Genomic DNA, 17,087 nt, shown 5'->3' with positions numbered 1-17,087 from the left:
GGTATATACCAAATGAAAATGTTGAACAAGTTCTTTTCTATAGGTGGACTGAAAAATGGACAATCACAAATAGATACACCCCTAATATCTGTGTCTGGTTACATTGATTACACATTAATAGGTATAAATTATATATTAAGTTAAAAAAAGAGCTTTATCATTATTGGTTCAAATCAATAAAGTACTTAAAGAGTATTTTAATAGCGAAGTATAAAAGAAAAAATGTATACACTTGAGTTTTAGTTAATTTGTTGTTATTACACGAGTTAGGTTTGATACACTTGACACAGATATTGACTTGATACAACCATTATATTTACAATACAATATATTAAGATAGAACTAAATCAAAACCATAAAAAGAGAGTAAGTGAATTAGAGCTGTGTAGTAGGTTATAAGTGAATTACCCTAATGGATGGTATTAAATTTGAACTCAATGATAATATAATTGTATACCTACGAAAAACGATTCTGAGTGAAGACGATTTGTCAGTGAAGGATATTTTAACTAAAAATAATATGAAAATTTTCAATTTAGTGCGTTTTGTCAAAATTTGAAGTTAAACAGTTCTAAAAAAAAAACCATGCATATATTTTTAATATTTTCCAACCGCTATTATATCGATTTATAGTGAACCGTGTATTAAATACATTTTCAAACTTTTTGACCCAAAGAATAGAATTGTATTGACAGCTTGAAGTAACTAAAACATTTGGAAAATTTTAAGATTTGTAGCAAACGCTAATATGAACATTCAGTGAAAATGTTATGTATCAACAGTGATTTGATTTAGGTTACAAAATCCAAAATCAATTATGCTAAAAGTTACCGATTATCCTGAATTTTTTTTTGGCACTTAAGAAAATTACAGAGAATTTTAATTTTGACCTCCCCAATACATTAATTTCACCTTTCTATCGAAAAAGCTACTGAAATTGGAATCAAAGTGTCTACCATTTTGAAAGAATAAAAATAAAATTTTGCTATTTATCATGTACACGGACAAAAAAAAATTTAAAAATACATATTGTAAAATCAATACATTCATCACTTCATTCAGAAATTCAGAATCTAAAACTAATTAGTAGGTGTAATCATTGGTAACTTACTAATCCTGTTGTTGGGCCATTTGCCCCCGCCTCTGCCACCTCTGCCGCCCTTCTGGCCACCGCCGTAATTATAAATATACGTTGACATCTAAACATAAGTTAAATTCTAGCATAAAGTTTAAATTATACATATGAAATATCAGTTGAAAATGGCCGTTCTCATTCATTATTCATAATTTAATAAATGTGACAAAATGATTTTAAAAGTTATGCACTAAACAGAATGGGTAGGTAGTAACGTAACGCAAATTACTAATTACTTTTTCAGTAGGTATGTAACGCAGTAGTAATTTCATTACATTTTACTTAAAGTAACGCAATTACTTTTTAAAAGTAATTTCTACGAAGTAACACATAATCGCGTTATCTTCCATGTTAATTATTTATTTATTTGAATGTATTACTAAAACAAGCCGTTAAGATATTCCAGAAAAATTAAAAAAAGACTAATTAATTATTTTCAATTCCGATAATAGTTAACAATACCCAGTGCTTGAAATGGAAAATTTTACGAACCGGAACGTTTATAAAATTAATATGCAGACTATAATATTAATTTTTAATTTTAGTTATTTTAATTCGTGTTTACTTTACAATACAATATAATAATTAGTTAAATATATAATAATAATAAATAATATAAGTTATTTTAAGCTTAAAAAAGTGGGGAAGTGGGTATCGCTCCGTTGTACATTAGGTGCCGCGTGCATCACTATTAAATATTATTTGAGGAGGGTTAAATTTGAATCCAATGATAATTATCATTGTATACGAAAAACAATTCTGAACGAAGATGATTTGTCAGCCTAGGATATTTTCAGTGGTTGTGAAAAAGGTGGTTTATGTTTTAATGGCCTGAATACATCAAAATTTAAGTTCTTTTATAATTATTATAAGCTTAACTTATGGAAATATTGTATTGAATTTTCAACTCTTAGCTACTTATACCAACATTTTTATGAATTATACCTACAAAATAATTTAATAATAATGTAACGTGATAAAAATAATTTTAAGTACCTAACGCAAATGTAATTTAAAAAAATATTTGAAGAAACTATTTTTTCACTGATTTAAAATACAGCATGTCCCACGAGAAATATTGAAGCAATCAAATAAACTTATAGAAATATAGAATGGTGGAAAAATTATTTAAATTTTGATTTTTAGAACATGTTTTCGTGAAATTGTAATTTTTTCTACTATAAATAATCATATTCAAAAATTATAATTGATGTAACCAAATTAATTATAACCATTAAATTAATTTAATATTGAACATACGTGCAAAGAAACATAAAACATTAAATAAATTAAATACTAGAAGTATTGTACTTACAGTCTTTATTTAAGATTTTTTTTTTTTTTGTCTGTGTGCGTTAGGTCGCAAGCTGATTGAGTAATGAAGGCAGAAGGCAATAAGGCATTGATTGACGCTAACGCTATAGCAACATTCTCAACGTTTACGCAGGCACGCGGCATAATGTTTTACTACCACGTACTATTATAAATATTATAATATTAAATAATCTAAATTTAAAATAAAATATGGATCAAGTTATTAAATTTATTTAAGCTTTTTTATAAATAACATATGCTTTACTGTAGATGTTATTCTGCTTATGCGATAAAGTATAACATTAGGTAACATCTCAAACAGTTTCTTCGAGGTTCTTTTTTTTTATATTACATACATTGTTCACAACAGACTTCTATAGTTCAGCACAGTCCATCTCTATAAAACCATAAAATAGGTATCAAAATGGTTTTTACTTTTTTAGCTTTCAATCAAATAATATTGAAAATTTACTATTTAGTATTTATAGTTTTCCATAATTAAAACAAAAAACCATTTATTGTTGTCTCCGTCTTACAAGTGGGTAACATAGCAAATTTACGCTCTATAGATCACGTTTAATTCCATTTATATTTTAGAATAATTATTTATATTTAATGTTTCGAAGATAATATGTAGTTATATTAGATTACAACATTGAACATATTTTGTCATGAGGTCAACAATAATATTATTATAGGTAAGGTATATTCATTTTAAGGTGACCATACGTCATGTTTTGAACGGGACAGTGCCGTTGTCAAACGTGGAATCTTCGGGACGCTAAAATGTCCCGTTTTTAAAAAGTAGACAAAAAAAAAATGAAAATAAATTTTCGTTGACGAAATATCGTTTTTATAATATCTTATTAATTCTATGCGTACATAATAGTATAATACATAGTACTTACGAGTATATTATATAAAAATTAAAATATTCACAGTGACTGGTTTATAAATTTATAATTACACTATCGTTCCAGTACGAATCGATCGTCACCCGTATTCGTATAAAATATATCAGATCTGTATGTATTGTGTGTGTGTTGTGTACGCCGTGCGATCGAACGAATCACGATATAATAATAGATATACGTTCCGGCAGTCGCTCGATAATTTACTTGGACGTTTATAGTTATATTATGTATTATAAAATAATGAAGAAATTATATAAACAAGAATATTATGTTATACTTAAATATTAAAGATTTTTCTTTTCCATCCTTCAGAGTAATCACCGTAGAAAAATAAAACCGATTAAATTATGGTGGATACAAACAAAGTTGTAAAAGGTAAAAAGCCCGCAAAAATAAATGATGTCCCCAACAAAAACATAACAGTTAAAAAAGGCCAAGTTCCAAACTCCCTCCCAAAAAAGTTGGCCTATCAAAGTAGTGAAATCTTCATTGTGGCCAAGTTTTAACTATTTTTTAATTCATAACCTCAATGCACTCCTACAAGAGCAACACTTCTCTGTTAGTTGTATTGTTTAACACTTGGTCAGTTTCTGAATGAATCATAAAACATAATTATCGAATGTGCTCACTTATGAGTTACGAGGGTGATGGGGAGCTACCTATTTAGTATTTATAGACAACTGAAATTTTAAATTTTTCTGAAAATTGTTTTTTTATGTGTCGATAAAATCTTTATTAAAATCTCTATCAAAATACTTGAAAATGTAATGCAAAGTTCCTCATAAGTTATTCTTATAGTGATCAAAAAATTATAAGAATAAATAGGCACAATTTTTTTTATTAGCATTTGAAGTTCAAATATTGACAAAAATTCGTCAAAAGCATGAATATTTGCAAATTATTTTGTAGGTATAATTCATAAAAATGTTTGTATAAGTATCTAATTGTTGAAAATTTAATACAAGATTTTTCATAAGTTTAGCTAACAATTATTATAAAATAACTTAAAATTTGATGTATTCAGGCCATTAAAATACAAACCACCTTTTTCACCAACCACTGGAAATTATATCCTAGGCTGACAAATCATCTTCGTTCAGAATCGTTTTTCGTATACAATGATAATTATCATTGGATTCAAATTTAACCCTCCTATAATGTATAATAGTGATCCACATGGCACCTAATGTACAGCAGAGCGGTACCCACTTGCCCGCTTTTTTTTAGTTAAATACATATAAATATAGAAAAGATAGTAAAAACAAAACATTTTTCAAGTCAGGTAAAATATATAAAAAACAAAATGTACTCCAAACAAACAAATGCCCGTTCAGCAGAACCATTTGCAACAGGAATTGTTAAGTTTAATCGAATTGCAATTAAAATATTAGGAAATACATCTTTTATTTTTGTTTCCTCAAACCATTCTAATATTTTATGCACATTTGAAGCATCAAATGGTGGTTTACTGAGATCCCAATACTCTCTAAATTGAACAAATTAAAAAATATGAAATAAAAAAATTCGTATAGCCCGTACAGATAATTAATGTTGATGTGTCTAATATCTATGAGCTATTTAAAAAATAATAACACAATAAGTATTATTATTAGTTGTCATGCATTATTCTGTCAGACAGAATAATCACTATAGTGACATTTCCCACACGCGCTACAGGGCTCAACAATCTATAAATAGATTATATACAATAAAAACTCGAATAATAAATTATTAACAAAACTATTGATATATGAACCTAACCTATCGCTAATCAAACTCAACCATCGAGAATAGAAATACACACTGTAATATCTGTAATTTCTTTATTCTGTGGTAATAGTGAAATAGTGTATATCCACAAAAACGTCAAAAACATACTTAATTATTTAATATTATACGATATAACTTTTTTTTATACCTAATTTAATTTTTTGTGACAATGATATTTAGAATTCTTAATTTTTGTCCGGGGGGCCCCATAACATTGTGGGCCCTGGGGACGCGACCCCTCTGCCCCCCCTTAGTCCCCGGGCCTGGCCCCACTGAAGGTGATCACGGCACTGGTCAATGGTCATAATAATACTTATCAAATACATATAAAGACCAGAAGTTAAAAGTAATAAATTCGATATCGTTCGAACCCAAGATAATAATAGTGATAATCATTGTAGTATTGTACCTACTCGCTACTGGGATACATATCCTGATAGCTAGATAGAGAACTTAGTTATTAAGGTGCATGTACCTTAATAACCATGTATTTTATGTATTAAAAATGTAATTATTATTAATTTAACAGTTTTTACTATGTTACGCGTGTGTAAGGCGGACAACACCAAATGCGGGTAAAGGGTCCTCTTAATGGACTTATTGGGAAATCATTAATCAACTAAAAATAAACGTTATATGTTATAACAATATGTCCGTTGGCCTACAAGGTCATGAATTCTATGTAAAAACATTTAATTATAAATTTGATACTAATATATAAACATGATAAAAAAAACTTTTATAAACGCTTATTTTATCATGATATATAATATATTATACTGAATGTTATCGTCTATAATAATAGAATTTAATCTAGAAGATTAAAATATTATTTATACAAGTTAAAACTTATAATCAAAAATGTTTATAGTTTCTACAATGAATAATGATATTATATGTTCAATGCAGGGGATGCAGCAACTCATCAGTCATCGACAATATAAAATAAAGCTACTAATTCAAATAGTATAATATTATATTTAATAATATAAACAGTCTAACAGAGAATATAATATGACTAATAACTACAATGAGTAATAAGTATCGACAAAAGGGTTAAATAAATTCGAATTTTAAACGATATGTGAGACGCCATCTACTGATTCTGAACCATCAATAGACTTCGTTAAAAATATGGTATTTACAATACTGGCATTTAATAATTCTACAAAAGATGGCACGTACTAAAGACGTCATATAAAAGCATTAAACATACATCAATAAATTAACACCTCCTAGGCTGAAACTGAAATCCAACAAATTCAAAAGAAACAAAATTGAATTAAACATAAATCAAACACTAAAGAAATAACATGAAAAAATATCAAACATCAACAAACTTAACAAACAAAAACAATTAAAATATAATTCTCACATGAACAGTCCAATACAACTAAACATAAAATAGACGATAATCAAATTCACTTCTCGTAGAGTGTAAGTATAATATTTCTATAATATTTGCACTTTAAGTAAATCATCATTAATAATTTTTGGAAGCCGCAAATCAATGGCGGCTAATATAAATGAATACAACAAAGTAATTAAAAACTACGCACGACTACCCGATACGCGTCTTACGGGAAACAGTCACCTGGCTTGTTGGTACGCCGTTTTCGTTTTTCCAACAAGCTATGAGTCCTTTTTAAATATATACGTCTGATGGGAAATTTTCTTGGCTTTCCACGTATGTAGGTTAAGTTCTTCGACTCTCCCGGGAACTCGACGAAAAAAATTAAAAACTACGCACGACTACCGTCGACTACGCGTCCTACGGAAAACAATTATCCGGATATGTAGGTTTATATGTAGGATATGTAGATTTATATGTAGGATATGTAGGTGGGTCAAAAGTGTTATACTTATATATATATATATTATCAATTGAACATATCGGCCCATTCGGCCCTCCTTTAAAGCCACTGGCGACTCCACGGGGAACACCTGGCGATTTACTGTGCTATAAAAATTAGCAACATAGCTGCGCTATCTTGTGTTTTATAACGGTGAAGTAACTTAGAAATGGCAATATAAATGTTTGGCGCCTGGAATTAAACATAATGCAGCAACACATACAAGGTTTCTTATCACTATTCGTCTGAAAAACAGTCACCTAGCTTTGGTCACCCAACTTCACACACGTAATTTTAAAAAATATTACATACAATAATTACATAATAAATACATATAGGTAAAAAATTATAGATTATTATGATCTGATAATTTTATTTTACAAAGGTATTACCAATACTAACAAAACCAAATACCTCCTAAGATGATTTTTAAAGTACTTGTTATGAATTAAGGTACAATAGACACTGTTAGGCACTGTATCTGTTTTTAGATAAGGTGGATGGTACTATTTATTATAATATGCAGTTACTAATAAATTACTATGGTAGAACGATGGGGAAGAGCATCGCGTATGAACTATTCAAGTATTCAACTAAGAGTACACACAAGGTCATTTTTTGTCAATTATTTCTTGGATAGACGGGATATTTTATCGTATTTTCTAAATTTATTGTTTATTTGCCATTTAATAATCCGATTTGCTAGATTCTTTTTTCACTGCAATACTGCATAGTGCATTATAAATAGAATAAGAAAATAAAGTAATCGAGAAAAATATCAAATAAACAGTGCTCGTTCTTAGAGTAAAAACATACTAAAAATAAAAATTGTAGATACCACGTAACACGTAATATACCAATAGCCACGTTATACGCGGTTCTCGTCTCCGTTGCAAGAACAAAACATAACTATAGTTGGTTTCCAACAGGATTAATATATATATATATATATATATTATATTATAATATATCATTATAATATTATTTCGTTGAAATGTGCTGAATGTTGATAAAAGACTCTAGAGTCTAGACACTAGACAGTCTAAGCGCTCGTCCGTCTTTCGTTGTCGTTCCGCGTTCGTCACTATCGTCTATGATGTCAAGAAAAACATATTTTCTGACTAAAAATAGTTTTAAACGAAATTCAATTACATAATAATAATATTATATCATTGGTTCGGAGTGTTCGGACATCGGTTATCTTCGAGATACCGATGACTATCGACTAGCCGAGTGGACGAGTGGTGGCTGGTGATTATCGCGAGCGTTACCGCTTATTATAATACTTTACTATAATTACTTTACTTTACTCTTCTGGCATATACACTCATGTACTGTTATAATTTTTTTATTATATTATATAGTGTCGTGATTTATTTTAAATTTTTGACGAGACGATTTGTGTTCCTGGCAATAGTGTTATACCTACATCTTTTTAAAAGTAAGTATTTTCTCATTTTTAATATTTGTATTTTGTATATCTCTTAGCTATCATACAATAAAGAAGGTATTAAGTATATATTTATATTACTTAAGATTACCATCTTTATTGTTGTATGTCGTTTACGGTACAAGTTTTACCGTATAACACATGCTTTTTATCTCTACTTCATAATATTATGCTATCTTCCTATATATTTAATTAAAATATGAATAAATAATAAATAATAATTATAAACCTATCCAATAATGAATAAACACGTAAATGTAAAATATAATAATAACGTATTGAAGCTAATTTTTATTTTATTCTTCACATGCTCTGAACATATTTATGTGAAGACTGAAGGCCCTTGAGTAATAATTTCATAATTTTTTGTATTGTAATAAATTATTCGTGCTAACTGTTAAGTATGTTAAAATACAATTATAGACAATTAAAATTAATTTATCTTTTATTAATAAATTACACATATAAATTTAGATATGTCTTAGTATGATTTTTCTTTATTCATTATTAATTTAAACGGGGGTTTTTTTTTTAAAATATGATTCTAATTAAGTGTAAGTTATTTCTATAATACCAATTTTTTGTTAAAATTATGTAGTAATATTTTATGATCTACAGTATTAAATGCTTTTGTTAGATCCAAAAAGATGAAATTATTTTATTTTCAAATGAGTTGTAAATATAGCTTGATATAAGTACCTACTGTTGCAATTGTTTTGTGCTTTTACCAAGTCTAAAACCAAATAAAGTATTACCTAGATTATTATTTTCAAGGTAATTGACTAGTTCTTTTTTATTAATTTTTTTAAAGAATTTTGAATTGTTAGATGATAGTGAGATTGGGAAAATCATTTCAATGTTAATTTGTTTCCTTTATGTGTATTGACAATTGACATTATAACTGAAATTTTAAAGTCTTCTGGTATATCTAGGTCTTGGATGTCACGATAAAAATGTGTAATAGTGTATATAGGTACTTATTAAGGGAATATTGATAAAGTTATAATATGGTATAAGTAAAATCTATAATAATTAACTAATAATTTATATAATTACTTGTTAAGGTACCTACATAATATTTAACTTTATAAAGTATCTAATTATATAATTTTTTTTAAATTTTTTATTTTTCTTCAGTATCCACCCATATAATAAAGATGTAATATAAGTTATGTATATAAGTATTTTAAAATGTTGGAGGAATAGTCAACATGGACTTTTCTTAGAATATGTTTGATTATTATTTATAATAAGCGAGACTTAAGTAACTAATTAAATTACATATTTTTAATATCTTTTGTTCTGATTGATAAGTAACTAATATTTTATTAAATGTAAATTTTTGATAGAACAATATTAAAAGTATCAGAAATATGATTAAAAGTAATCGCTCTAAACGACGAAAAACTAGAGAAGAATTGAGAACAATTTACAATATTTATTCCAATACCAATGTTGATACAAATTTAATGGCCAATTATTCTACTAATTCAGAGTCCCTTCAAATACCATCTTCTGAATCAGACAATTTATCAACTTTACTGTTATCTAATAATCAACATTTGAATTCTATTCACCAAATACCTAACTATGCTCCTCAGAATTCTTATGCATCTTCAAATGAATCAATTGATAACCAAATAAATAATATAGCTTCAGTATCTTTTGAAAATAGTCATAATATCCATTCATTTAGGGATGAATTAAGTATTTGGGCTGTTCAGTGTAATGTTCCTCATGTAACTTTAGATAAATTATTAAAACTAATGAAGCAACACAAAAATATTAATACCACTGATCTCCCACTTGATAGTCGTACACTATTAGGTACCCCATCTCAAAAATCAAAAGAGATCAGAACAGTACACCCTGGAATTTACTACCACTTTGGCTTAAAATTTGGAATTATGAAATATGCACCAATTAATTCATCCAGTATTGAAATCGCTATAGGTATTGATGGATTACCGTTATCTAAAAGTAGTGGGGCTCAATTCGGGCCTATTCTTGCTTATATAATGAATATTCCAAAGAAAATTGTTTTCCTTGTTGGCTTGTATTATGGAACTGAAAAACCTCATGACAGCAATGATTTTCTATCAGATTTTGTTCAAGATGCCAATGATCTTATAACTAATGGTGTAATTTTAAATAAAACTAATGTTAAAGTTTCAATAAAATTATTTACTTGTGATGCACCAGCAAAATCTTATGTGTTAAAAGTTAAAAGCCATGCAGGCTTTTCTTCATGTACTCGATGCACTATTGAAGGGGAGTACATAAATAATAGAGTTGCATTTCCTTATTTAGAAGATCAGTCAACAAAAAGAACACATGAACGCTATCTTCAAATGTTTGACGAAGATTACCATATTTCAAATCATATTTCCATTTTAACACAAATTGATGGATTTAATTCTGTTGATATGTTTAGTATTGATTATATGCATCTTGTATGTCTTGGTGTTACTAAGAAGCTTATGTTTCTTTGGTTCAGTAAAGGTCCGTTAAATGTCCGTGTAAGAGCTAGAAAAACTCATGAGCTTTCATCAAATTTATTAAATTTAAATTCTTATATTACCACAGATTTTGCTAGAAAGTCTAGAAGTATTTTTGAAATGCGCAGATGGAAAGCAACAGAGTTTCGCTTATTTCTACTTTATACTGGGCCTATAGTTTTAAAAAATATATTAACAGACGAATGCTATACAAATTTTATGGAATTGAATATTGCTATGATAATTCTTCTCAGCTCAAATAATAATCATCTTTTGAATTATGCTAGGGAATTACTTACATTTTTTGTAAAAAGTTTTCAAAAAATTTACGGTGTACATAATATATCACATAACATCCATAATTTATTACATCTTAGTGATGATTATCAAAACTATGGGCCATTGGACAATTGCTCTGCCTTCTGTTTTGAAAATTATATGAAGGAACTTAAATTATTTTTGAGAAAAAGCGAAAAACCTTTAGAACAAGTTATAAACCGTTATTTTGAAAAATATAATTCAAAACAAGTAAATTGTAGCCAGATAGATGTTCCAATTTATCAGCCAATATTGAATAATTCACATACAAATGGCCCACTCATTGAAAACATATCTGGGTCTCAATATTATACATTTTTATTCAAAAGCATATCATTAAAATTAAAAAAAAGAAAAAGACAGTTATTTTCTTACTACAAATAATGAAATTGTAAAATGTTTAAATATTGTACAGAATGACATGGGAAATATATTACTAATTGGAAAATATTTTAATGATTTAAATCCATTATTTGATGATCCTATAAATTCATCAATATTAAACATATTTGAAATAAAAAACATATTTAAAAGAATTAAATATTGGTCAATGTCTCAAATAAAAAAAAAAAATGATGGTATTCCTGCATAATGCAAAATTGATTGCTATGCCAATCATACATACTGATCAGAATTAAAATTATATTTAAACTATTTACTGATTAATTATTTTGTATTATTTGTTTTATTGTATTATGTATATATGTATATAAATTTATTTGTGATAATACTGATGATTGATAATTTAAAATATTTATTAGTATATTCACACTACAATTGCAGATGGCTGGTTGGGATATTGTATTATTCAAAAATGATAATAGTGTACCTTTTTGGGTACGCAAAAATACTTGTGCATGGCCTAAAAATTCAAAATTTGTAAAAAAATATATAGAAAAACAAATAAAACCTAATCCTGATGATTTTACATTTTATTCAGCCAGAAAACTTGGAAATAAAACATACGGTAGGTATATTTTATCTATCTAATAAAATGTAAAAATTTTTTTTTTCAATAATACAATTTGTATGTTTTAATTTTTTTATAGTTTCTTTTCTTGAAGCTAGAAATAAATTAACTAAAGCTACATATAAGTCTGAATTTTCAAGTACCGAAGAAGAAAATAATAATATGAAGCATAAAAAGAAGATTAAATGTCCAAGTTTATCACCCAATGTATACAATTATATAAAAAAAACCAAAGATCAATGTAAACCTCATCTAAGTGACAGTTGTCCACCACGTTATATCCCTGTTAAAGGTATTTTTATATAATGAAAAATCTATACCCATATAAGTATAAAATCCAAACTAACGGATTGTCTATACTGCTATACATTTTACCTAAGTACCTTTATTTTATTATTAATTTTACTTTCAAAAGTATTAATTTTTATATTGATAATGTACTGGTTGTGATATTTTCCCTTTTGGAATTATCGTTATTTATTGTGTTTTAATTTGAATATGTTAGGTAATATAAATTTTAATTTAAATATAAATATAGTTATCTAATATTTATATTTGTTTTTACTTAGAAGATTTTAATAACAAAGTCAAGGTTCCATCCAATGAAACAACAAGAATTTCTGATTCTAGTAGTGGCGATGATAATGATGATACTTCTAAAGATCCTACATTTGGTTTTAATAATGAAATTAATTGGAATGAATTACAAAGTACTTTTTTTATAGACTTATAAACATAATAATATAAGTAATTGCATATAATACTTACTGTTATCCCTATTTTTGAATTTTAGATGCTAATGAGTTAGAACAAGTTTTAGTTGATGAAGAATTAGAAGAATTGTTAACATTTACTCCTAAGCTTACTCCAGTTAAGAATCAATTGAAAACTAATAATATTGTGCATGTAATAAATTCACCCATCGGTAAATGGTCAGTTGAAAAATGCGATGATATTTCTTCCTACAGTAATAAAAGTGGCAGTATGCTTGTAAAGAAACAGCTATTTGTTGATAAAACTAAAGGAAACAAGTCGTCAGGTATTCAATATACAAAATAATAATTAAATTCAAAATATATTTTGATGTTTTATTACTATTTTTTAAGTTCCTACTATTGAAAATGTAAACCTAAGCACTGCAGGAGATAATCGCTGTATTAACATGTCCACATCAGGTGACTTTTAAATTGTTTTATTAAAAAATGAAGTGAACTGTTATTTTTTTGAATAAGTACCTAATATATTTTTCAGATTTTCAAACTTTTGTGATAAATACATTAACTCACATAAAATATGACATTAGTGGTTTAGTTAATGTTAATCAAATAACTCAAGCAAATGTACAAGTTTTAATGGATAATATTCAAACAAAATCATTATCTACTCCTATATCTGCAGATATTTTTGACATTGAATCGTTTTTGCCAGTAACAAATCATCACGAACTCTTAGCTATTGAAAATAAAATTCAAGATACTGATTTCAGAATGTCGTTGGTAAATATAATAATTTATCAGATATGGTTTGTAACTAAAAAAAGAAATATTATTGTTTATAGGTTAGTAATTTGTCGTTATTAGTTGGGAATAAAGACTTGGGAAATAGTGTACGAAAAATAATGGCTAGAGTATTTGATGATGAAATTTTGACAAAACATTCATTGTATGGATTCAAGAAGAAATCACCTTTTTCGAAATTGCTGATCTATCGTGTTATTATTGGTAAAATATTTTATTTGTGACTGTTAAAAATTATATTAAGACTGAGTTTTGTGTTTTGGCTTCTTATTGGGATGATAATTTTATTTGTATAAAGCTGTTACTATACTCCAGCTCAAGAGAGACCAGTACCGTCACGCACATGCAGAAGACGTGTGGAGCACTATTGCCCACACTATGTGGTGCTGTTGGTAGGTGGTTGAATGGAAGATGCGTGAAATCAGACAAGTTTTGGTCAAATAGAGGTACTGATCTCTCGTGGGCTGAAATAAAGACTCTTAGCTAGACCAAATCTTCAGATGAGACAAATCAAATGTTAGGAGGACGATAAAATGTATACCTATTTAACTATAACACATCACTACATTCATACATTTAAAATTATGTAGGGGATAGCAACTTGTCTATGGAGGGACAAAGCTACAGTCCTATGTATTACATATTGCAGCATATTTTAAATATAGTTTTTCATTTCAGATGCCCTTAGAACCCATATCAAGTATAAAATGAACACAGAAAAAGAAATTGATATACCTCTTGGGACTTGGCTTTCACATGCTCCATTTAGAATTAAAGATAAGAATAAAAAACAAGTGACTCTCTATTCATCTCAAACTTATTCAGTTTAATTTTTATTGTTTATATTACCTACAGGTGTATTTTAATTTTTAATTTGTAAATAATTTTTAATAAAAAAAGGTTCATTGCATAATGTGTCAATAATTTCTTTAGCTAGTAAGATTATAACTTATTTCTAATGAATTAGGGCAGGTATTATGACTATTATTAATACAATGGTGCACAGACAATTATATATGGAAAACAATATCAGGGGGGAGGGATCACGTGTAAAACGTTTTCAAAACCACGTTGAAAGTTTTTTTTTTTGTAAAGCTTGGGAAAAGGGAAGGGGGTGTACCTAATATCTTCTAATGTTAGTATACTTTTTACTTATTTCCAACTGTGTATAGATATAATATAACATATTTGTATGAAGAAAACATTTTTGCAAACAATAAAAGTAATTTAAAAAAAATATTTGATTCTCATTAATATAACATTTTACAAACATTATGTATAATGTTATTAAACTAAATTAAAACAAACATTAAATCTGTGGCCAAAAAATTGTAGGATAATGTTATATTAACATTATTTAATCTATGACTAACTTTATTCAAACATTTTTTGGAACATTATTATTTTTTTTGTAACTTTGTTTTAACTTATTTTAAATATGAACTTGCTGTGTGGGATATTATTATCCACACTTCTGACCTTAATACCTTATACTATGTATGTTTGTATTCAATCCTCCAAATACAAACTACAATTTTAATTGTGCGGTCTTAAGATTATCAACATTCATTATGTATTCGCCTAGGATCATAACACATTTTAATAACTTATATAATATCAGTTATACAGCAAAGCCTATCTTAAAGTGTTAAGTATTTAGATGACTTTAGCCTGTATAATAGATGTTATTTTCCATACATAATTAAATTGTTTAGGACATTTTATTTTGTAATTTTGTGCCAAGTATATAATTATAATATACAGTGACTAAAAATAAATAATCAGAGTTTATTTAAATTTATTTATTCATAATACTTCATATTTTACATTGTACATTTAACTATGATACAACTCGAATACTAACAATTTATTGAATATATTATAATACATTAAAGGTAAAAAGTAAATACTTAAAAAGCCACTTATTATATATGTTTATACTAATTTATTACATTAAATTTGTTATTTTTTACAGATTCAAAATATTTAATCAATTTAAGGGTTGAAAGTATATGAATCTTTCAATTACCTTCATTGGGTTTAACAGTGCAAACATTTTTATTAGTTGATATCGTTGATGTACTGTGAACTATGAATCTTATAAACAATTTGTCATTACTCAATGTGCTGTGTGATACAAAATTCTTACACAATTCTGTATCTATTGAACTTAGAATTTAAGAAATTTATTAATCCACTGTTATTTTTATAAAATATAAAAAAAAAATCCTTTATTTAATGGTTTAATTTGAATAATTAATATTGTAAATAGTCCATAGTAATCAGGTCAAATTTATTTGGAATACCACTGTACTAAAGTCTACCAGTTGAGAAACTAATAACAATTTGTATTATAGTACACTGAGTATAACATCAGCTGAGCTTGGTTACACTATAATATGCATATTTGATGATAAAATTCAGCCATTAGTAATATCTAAACAATAAACAAAAAACATAATTATAAGTAAATATTAAGTAAATTTAATGTGATAGGTACTTATTAAACTTACATAATGAAATCTTTAAGAAATGGCTCGTCTTGATGTTAGTATGTAATTGTTACACAAGGAATCAACACGACATAGAATCATATTAATTTAAAACGATTACAGTTAATACATGGTTAATTCACAATAGAAATAAAATTTTAAAAACCGTAATCAACCAACAATGTCAACATACGGAATGTAAACAAAACATAAAATATCACAGATATAGATAAAGTTTATTATCTATACCAGCAGCTTCAGCTGTGCAAGGTTTATAGATAATAATCTATAAACCTTGGCTGTGTACCATGAAGATTAGAGATAAGGAGACCAAACTCCTATGAGCTAACTTTATAAAGTGGCCCGACAAAAGTCGCACGGTTATTCTGCCACCAGGAGCGCGTCGTTCGATTAGAGGGCTATGTTTTACCACATATTATATGTATTTTACTATAAATGTACGTTATTTTTGTATTTGAATGAAATATAAATTATCATTCATTACTTATTACCTGCTTATATTTAAGTATACTTAAATATACAAGTAAAGTTCAAAAGGTGTTTCCTGTAAAAAAAAGTTTAAAATTCAAAATATTATATATAATATATAAATAATAATAATATAAATAATTGATTTTTGTTGTTTGACATCTAAAGCATAACCAGTATTACACCCTGGTACAAAACAGCACTTAACCATTTTTAATGTTTAGGTAAAAAAAATAAAAAATACAAAGTACTCTGGTTTTATGTATAATTATTGTATTTAAATAATCAAACAAATACAAAATAATAATACAAATTATTTGAAACCTTATCATTGTCTATTTAAAAATTTAATATTTTGATTAATTCA

The 17,087-nt window shown here is 26.9% G+C and overlaps 2 protein-coding genes across 2 annotated transcripts in view; both read left to right on the top strand.

Annotated features, from left to right (window-relative positions):
• Nucleotides 1–17,087, top strand: part of LOC126551575 (UPF0746 protein DDB_G0281095-like) — a 327,628-nt gene that overhangs the window by 55,000 nt on the left and 255,541 nt on the right. The gene's annotated exons all lie outside the window — the stretch shown is intronic.
• LOC126551577 (uncharacterized) lies at nucleotides 13,496–14,577 on the top strand. The gene is made up of 3 exons (XM_050205342.1): nucleotides 13,496–13,718; nucleotides 13,781–13,943; nucleotides 14,418–14,577. Exons 1-3 carry the CDS (start codon nucleotides 13,575–13,577, stop codon nucleotides 14,567–14,569), a joined length of 459 nt encoding a protein of 152 aa, XP_050061299.1. The 5' UTR covers nucleotides 13,496–13,574; the 3' UTR covers nucleotides 14,570–14,577.

This window comes from Aphis gossypii, chromosome X (assembly GCF_020184175.1).
Source record: "Aphis gossypii isolate Hap1 chromosome X, ASM2018417v2, whole genome shotgun sequence".
NCBI lineage: Eukaryota > Metazoa > Arthropoda > Insecta > Hemiptera > Aphididae > Aphis > Aphis gossypii.
This window is presented reverse-complemented; position numbering and strand designations above follow the sequence as displayed.

Coding starts and splice junctions, on each gene's coding strand:
- LOC126551577 (XM_050205342.1), top strand. CDS start 13,575: ATGGATAATATTCAAACAAAATCATTATCTACTCCTATATCTGCAGAT. Junction 13,719..13,780: donor CTGATTTCAGAATGTCGTTG/GTAAATATAATA, acceptor TATTGTTTATAG/GTTAGTAATTTGTCGTTATT. Junction 13,944..14,417: donor GATCTATCGTGTTATTATTG/GTAAAATATTTT, acceptor TTTTCATTTCAG/ATGCCCTTAGAACCCATATC.